Here is an 8,100-nt window from a genome sequence, read left to right on the forward strand (position 1 = left end):
GCTGCCTTCTACACGCAAATTCGCACTCTCCCCACGCTATACTAGAGCTTTTCAAATCCTTGAGGCTGTTGGTAAGGGCAACGCACTACGAATAGACCTGCCTGCGGCCTGGAGAATCCACCAAGTGATCAGCAAGATCCATCTCGACCCTGCTCCGAGCCCTGATGATGATCCCTATCAACGAAACCTCTCCCCTCCGCCAGATCATATTGACGAACAAGGAATGAAACAATGGAAGGTGGAGAAGATAGTTGGCAAGCTCATTGATGGCGAGGCAATATCATACAAAGTCAGATGGGACTGCGTTAAAGCGTATCTTAGCGCTAACAGCGATATTATACAAGCTATTACTGCTGTTATAGACTTCAGTTTTAGTCGCTTAGCAGTAAACCGCAAACTACTTGATAGTGTGCCTCACATTATCAAACCTATTAAACATCTAGTTATTCGTGATATCAAAGGCAGAAAGAAGGTCTCCAAGCTAGTAAAGTTCGTTCTCTATCTCTGAAGCAACAAAGGAGTCTTCTTGAAACTCAAGATTAAAGCATTTATATTTGATGACTTAGGCACTAGCCTGCTTATTAGTACCGACTATATTAAAGCCTAGAATCTAGTTCTAGACATTCCTTGCTAATTAGTTATATTCTATTAATCTAGTAAGGATAGAAAGCCTATTATTATTATTTGCCTCTAAATTATCTAAGAACTAATAGCTAACTTCATTATTTATGCAAGTAAAGACTATACTATCCTTACTAACTCACTCTCCGCTATCTCTATAGCACCCCCATACTCTGTTGCACGGCCTTCCGCGTAACACCTCCTAACAGAATAAGCTTAACAAAGAAGCTTCTTAGGCCTTTTCTAAATGTTCTAGGTTTCTCTCTTGTGAACAGAGTTAATTGGCTTATATAATAGCCAGTAAATAGAGCAGAGCACAAATAGAGTTCCGCTTGAACAGAATAAGTGCAACAGAGAGCACTAAAGGAAGGATGTGGCAGTTTAGCCACCTGGCGTACTTATTCAATTAAAGGAAGGATAGGATAAGCTGGGTAAGAGCCTATCTGACCTTTTCAAGAGAAGTAAAGCTTGCCAGAGCTGCCTCCTTGCTTACCTATTCAGTAATCGCGAAGCTGGGCTTATAACCTGATAAAGTTCTTACTCTGTAATATTATGCATTCTCTTATCTAGGTTTTCTCGTAGCTACCTAAATAGGATTTTCTGTGCTATGGCACAGGAAATCAAGGCATGTAACACGCTAGAGTAGCGCTAAGCCGCTTTGGGATTTGGCTATACATGTATAGCTAAATCCTCTTAGCAGTTACAGCAGCTTGCGCTGCCTTATAAAGAGGTTATTAGCTATACGGCTATACTAGCGTTTAAGCTGTGTTACTTAACAAAAGCTAAAAATAAATAAAAAAAGCTATTCTTACTTACTTATATAAACTATTAATTATTTTTTAGTTTATTTCTTGAGAATAAACTTTACTTTTAGCTTTTTATTTATAGAATTTTAATAAAAAGATACTATAAAATAAAGAAGACTATATTTTTAATAAAGTTTAGTTTAAAATAAGATTTTAGTAAAGATATTAAATTTAATTAGTATTAAGGCTTAATAAATCAAGATAAGTCTTAACTAAAAGTAAGGTCTAAAGAGTTTAGGTTATAAAATAAGAAGTATATAAGTAAATTACAAGATGTCTTTAACTTCTAAGTAAGAGCTAATAATATAAGTTAATTACAAAGACTATAAAACTATCTAGGAAATAAGCATGCTTATATAGACTAGAAGATTCGTGCTCAGAGTTGATTATCCTAATCATCTCTGATTATTGCTTATGAATTCTCATCCTGATCACCTCTGATTATTACGTTGTCTAGATGTGACCTTGTATATAGTTTAGAGTCTAGTCCTGTCTAAGTCTATTATAGTTCCTTCCAGAGCGCTAGGCAGCTTTATCCCCTGTGTTACTAAATTAGTAATGTTGCTTTAAGTGGTTTAGTACTCCTGATAAGCTTAAATGAATTAAAGTTGAGAATTCTGCTGCAGTCTTAGCAAGAAGAACATTAAAAAGTTTATAAAATAAAATGATTTTAAGAATTTCTCTTCTTTAAAAGAAGATATTAATAAATTTTAAGATTAAGGAATACTTAACTCTTTAAGAGCTATTAAATAATACTATTTATAAAGTCTCAAGTTGAATAATTAGGGTAATACAGAAAGAAAACGTACTTTAAAGTAAATCAACTTTAGTGTTCTTCTTGCTAAGACTGCAGCAAAATTATCCGCTAAAACACACTTTAAATGATTTAAAGTTGTAGCATACCAGTCCTAATAAGGAAGCTCACTAATTTAGTAATACAAGGGATAGTGCCTGTCTGGATTTAGTATATTTATATACTATAATAGTTAGCTTTAAATTAAGGCTAAAATAAACTAGAGAAAATTCTTTATAACTATTAGAGCTATAGTTATTTAAAAAAGAAATTTCGTCTTAATTAATTAAGAACTAAGCGTTTTAAGAGACTTTTTATATATATTTTAGTTATAAAATATATGAATTTAAGATTTTTAATAGAACTTAGCTTATTTTTAGCACTTTTAATAAATAGCTTACTAATAGTGCGTTTATATAAGGCAATTAAGGTATTAATATATATATTTAATATAGATTAAGCTAAATTTTATAGAGAAATTAATATTTTAAATAATTTTAAAGAGTTTTTAATAGTTTTTAAAGATTTCTAAAAGAAAGAAGAATTAAATAGATAACTCTAAGGACTAGTATTAATTTAAATTAATTTCGAGTTAATTTAATAAAGAAATAAAAGGGTAAAGATAATATAAAGTAATAGAATTAATTAATATAAGATATTAAGTTTTAATAAAAATAAGAAATAAAAGAGCTTTAAACTTTTAACTTCTAAATAGTTTACTAATTACTTTAGTTATAACTTTTGAATAAGCTTTTTTTAAAAGTCTATAAATAGATTAATATAAATCCTTGATTATATTTTTATTTTTTTTTATTTTTTATTATAAATAATAGCTTTATTAAATTAGGAAAAACTTATTTATATAAGGCTTTTTAAGCGCTATTAATTAATACTATTTATAGATCTCTAGCCTTAATAATTAGCCTAATATAGATAATTAAAGTTTTATTTTTATAATTTACTTTTAGTGTTCTTAACGCTAAGGCTATGGCTAGGTCTTAACGAATTTTGATATTCTTAACGCTAAGACTGCAGCACTCTTTCATAATTTTGATGTTCCTAATGCTAAGGCTGCAGAAATAACCTCACCGCTAAACGCGGGTATCTCTTAACGCTAAACCCCCAACGGCAGGAGTCTTATACAGGGGTCTATTCGGGCTCACAAGGGATAGTAAACTACGATATCAATACAGAGAAGTCTTTAGTCTTGTCCTGACCCACTTTTTGTAAGTTAATTATGAGCAAGAGGATCTCGAAGGAAGCAGCTGAGCCCCAGGTAACAGGCTTGGCTGAAAAGCTAATAGAATAAAGTGAGCAGTGCAACCGAGTGCGAAAGCCCAAAAGCCAGGCCCAGTTAGACTAGAACTAGGTCGTACTAACTCCTCAGTCGTCTGCTCAGCCTCTGTTCAGGGCTGCTTAGACGCGCTCAGTCTCGGCTCAGTATCGGCTCAGTCTCGGCTCAAGTTAAAGCAGCACCGCTCAGGATGGAGGCCGTAACTGGAACTGGGGAAAAAAAATCTTATGTCCGACTATCCAGGTATTATCCCATAAGATTTCTTTAGGGAGGCCTCAATCTGGTTAATCAGTATCGCCGCCTCTGCTTAGGCGCTAAAGACGGGAAGAGCGGCTGGTAATCATGCAATTAATAAAGACTAATCATTTGTCAGAGCATTATCGGCCAATAGGTTTGGCGTGTACGTAGTAACTCTATCATTTCAGCCAGGTCAGGTGGTCCGGATCTTTCTGGTGACTCTTGATCGTTATTTCGGTATCCTTAAAGTCCAAATTTGAACCCACGTTCTTAGAGATATTTGTCAAGATCCTTATTTCAGTCCGAGGACTCTCTGACGAGCTCCAGACTTAACCAATCGAAAAGATAGATGCACTTAGTTTCAGGAATAGATCAATTGCCAGGTATATATTTAGGTACTAACTAGATCTAGTCACGGCCTCATAAGTTTTATGTTTAAATTGACGAGATGGCTAACTGTTGTACAGTCTTGCAGCCTCGTCATTATTATCCGCAGAGTAGGATAGGCTTCAAGTGGCAATCTGACCGAATTTTGGCCCTTCAAATACACCAGAACGTCCTTGCGACTTGAAGAATAACCCTGCGAGTTTGTGATACTGCCTGGCAAGAGCTAGCGCTAAAAACCCTCTGATTAAAGACACCGCGATGGCAGACCCGTTCAGCATTATTGCTGGTGTTCTGGGCATCACAGCTGCAGTCATCCAGTCGTCAAAGATATTCTTGGAGCTTGTGAATGACATCAGAAGATGTCCTGAAGAGGTAAAATCTGTCTCTAAGGATGTGCATGCTTTTTATGCCATTATCTCTTCTCTGAATGTTACCCTGCGGGAGGTCGACGTCAAGGATGCCATCGCTTATGACGACGCATTGCTGACGACAATTGGAAATCTGGCTCATCCACTTGAACACTGTAGGGTGATACTAGGAGAACTCAAGGTCAAGATACAACAGCAGCTGCTGCCTTTTCCAAACGACAGACGTTTTCGAATCAATTCCAAAATCCTAAGATGGTCTCTATTCACAAAGAGTGAGATACGAACCTTGCAGCGACGCCTCGAAGCTACAAAGACTACCCTTTGCATTGCTTTAGATGCTATCACCGCGTAAGTAACAATTCATCTCTCTTATGCTACAGACAACATTGATAGCTTCAAGCCATTGTAGCATACACTTGTTAGGCAAGGTTGCTACATCTCAGTTGGTGAAACGGACGAATGAGCCAGTAGAGGCAAGATTTCCAATTAGTCGTCTTTTTGAGGACCCCTCCATTCATAATAGCAAAACAGAAATATCTCGTCGAGCATTCCAAGGTTCTTTACTTCTAGAACTTGATACCGATATTGCGGAGGCTTCGACACTTCCGAACAGGCAGATTTTCTGGCGCATAACATCCTGGATACAGGAAACACAGCATGCTTTCATGTTAGAAGATCCCTCGATTCGCCGTCACCTTGCTCAAATCTACCAAGAGCTGGGTGAGCAACGCATGGAGTTAAGCGAGATTAGACTGCTAAATGAGTCATCTAAAGAACCAAAAAATAGCCCAATCGTGGAATCAAGCAACAGCATAAACCTTTTTGGCGAGCCTGTGAATACTACGTTAGATCAAGCCAATGCTGAAGACAATGATTCTGCCTCTGTCGACATGTTTTTGGATTGTGTTTCAAGATTCTCTGAAGACACTCTCTATCAACAATCGACAGACTTCGTGCGAAGTTTTCTGGTTCACCTGGTTATCATTTCGAATTAAGACCATCTTTCTACCCTGAGCAATATTCCACGGAGAGCCTCTTCAACAAAAAGATATTTACTCTTGCCCTAAGAAAATTAACAGGGGTTCATCGAACACAACAATACTTCCTTTTGTACGCAGAAACCCCCCGAAAATGGCAAAGAATTGTTATATCAGCTACTTTTGATGATTTCCAAGAGAATTCGGCTGTATTCCAGCTTTCAGATACTGACGACTGTGACGATTCCTGCAAACTGCTACCTAAAGCACTTCAAGCCTTTTTCGACACGCTTCTTCCTGCTCTCGAGCTCTTTAATTCAGTCTCAAGCATATCCTTGCATATAAAGGACCTAAGCGGCCAGATTTTCACTGAATCAAGTGCGATTAGAGTAACGGAAGATCTTCTCGAAAAAGAGATGTCTAAGGAAGACCAGATTTTGCAAGATATTGACGCTATGGGCATTCGAAAGTTTTTAGAGTCTCGGGTCATCATGAAATCGCGTATCTCCTCGTCTTGTTACCGCGTTTTGGTTGACAACCGTGAATTTATCGAACGTAAAACACCGTTTGCGAGGGCCGGAAAGCAGGGAGAAAACGGATTTGAGGACTTTTCTAGAGCCCTTAAGCTCCTTAACAGTTTACGTGGCTGTGCAAGTGTTGTACAACTCATTGGTGTTGTCCTCGACGACACGAGACGTTACCTCAAGGGCTATCTGTACGAATCCCCAGCCATTTTCTCCTTAAGAAGAATTATCGCCCTGGCAAATTTCAGATCTAAAGCCATATCATGGCAGATCCGAGAGATTTGGTCAAGCCAGATATTCAAAGCAGTCTCAGAAGTTCATCGTAAAGGCGTGGCTCTAGGTGTGCTGAAATTGAAGACCATCGACCTCAGAGCAGACGGAACAGCTATACTAACACTACGAACTTCCTACCGATACCTGCAGAATCGGAATGGCACTATGCCCCCCGAATTGCGAAACGACCCACAGATTACTGACGGCATACAACCCACGATGGTGAACTTCCGCACTGATGTATTCCAGCTAGGGCTTGTTCTGTGGCTTCTGGCGGAGCACAAGCCCGAGGTTATTGGCTGTCTCTGTCCAAGATCCGGATGCACAAAGTTCCCACGAATCCTGTGTGATGCTGAGCACGTCAACCCTGTGGAACTGCCACCGTGCCACGGCGATATTCCTCCATTTTTCAACGACATCATCAGAGGGTACCGCTCGCCAGACCCAGGAGCAAGACTAACAGCACTCCTAATAACTAAAGACCTACTTTACACGAGCGAAATTCCACCTAATATGATCGATCTTCTAGATACATATGCTCCTGAGGTCAACTTCTTCTTACCAATATGCGACGAATGTGGTGCATTGACGAGGAATCTTCGTTATTATTGCAATGTTTGCCGCCAGGGGGATTCCGATCTCTGCCCAGAATGTGTAGAACTTCGAGGGATTCACTGCTTTAATTCAGAGCATCGCTTATTGAAATATGTATTCGAGAAGGTAGAATATGTTGATAGATCTTGAAACACCGCCTCCGCCAGCCAGCCTGCCGCTTGGCCCCTTGCCACAAGAAAGGAGAGCCCACCCACTCGCGTCCCAACCACTGACAAGAAACCGTTCAAATCCATCACTGATCCTCTTCTTACGAAACGCTTAGACACGGTGAACGCTTTGGCTGTGACAGAAAGGGTCCATACCAACCGCGATCGCCCACACCCCGAACCACTTCCCGAGTACCAAGGCATCTTCAAGGCCTCGTGCCTACCTGGGACACTGAAGCTATTTTCCGCATGCAAAAAATCCGGTGGCAAGGCAGGATACCTGAATCAACCAGCGATACGCCGCACAAAATGCCTCAATATAATGCAGACATCTATGTGAATCAAGATTGCCGAATAGTTGATCATTCTGCGTGGAATGCCTCCGCCATCGGCTGACATCCAGCCCGGTTCGCTGGAGGGTTGTATCCTACGATCCATGAATTGAAAGGTCAGGCCATTCTGACACTCGCCTTGTTCTTGCCGTTGTCCCCGTCAAGGCTTCCTCAAGGCCTCACCCCAGACTTAGAACTTTCGTCCAGACTCTCCTGGCGGACCTCCACATAAGATCGTCGGATAGCAAGTTGGGCAATGAACAATACGTAGCATAAGATTATGCCAATGTCTAAGCGTTCCTATGTCCAGTCACCTCTTACGCTTCCATTGGATCTACCTCGGCCAGGCCACAGCGCATTTCAGCCTCTGGACATGTAAACGGAGGCGACTTTTCAGTTGAAAGTGGTTGTTAAGGATCGTAGAATCTCAATTTTGTCAATCAGCCCAATTTTGCAAACTCTACGTTGTCAGTTTTTACCCTCACTCATCAACTTTCACAATAAATCACGAGGTTACAACTGGTCCCATATTCACAATGATAAATATCGGACCACTACCCAGATTTTTGAAAGCGACCTATCCCAATGTTTGACAGACTTAATACGGACTGAGAGCAAGTTCTTTGACATTACATTTCCAGCTTCTTCAGCGCAGATGGTGTCGTTCATGAGAGTTGCGAGTAGATTAATACTACAAACAGCGTTCGGAGACAGTGGAACGAAACGG

The 8,100-nt window shown here is 39.5% G+C and overlaps 1 protein-coding gene across 1 annotated transcript; it reads left to right on the forward strand.

Moving 5' to 3' along the window:
• Window positions 1-4,396: 4,396 nt before the first annotated feature.
• EPUS_09411 (uncharacterized protein) lies at window positions 4,397-7,024 on the forward strand (the record flags this gene model as incomplete). Its single annotated transcript, XM_007808103.1, has 3 exons — window positions 4,397-4,854; window positions 4,916-5,398; window positions 5,455-7,024. The coding sequence occupies 3 exons, from the start codon at window positions 4,397-4,399 to the stop codon at window positions 7,022-7,024; spliced, it is 2,511 nt and encodes an 836-aa protein (XP_007806294.1).
• Window positions 7,025-8,100: the final 1,076 nt, after the last annotated feature.

This window comes from Endocarpon pusillum, assembly GCF_000464535.1.
Source record: "Endocarpon pusillum Z07020 unplaced genomic scaffold scaffold873, whole genome shotgun sequence".
Classification (NCBI taxonomy): Eukaryota; Fungi; Ascomycota; class Eurotiomycetes; order Verrucariales; family Verrucariaceae; genus Endocarpon; species Endocarpon pusillum.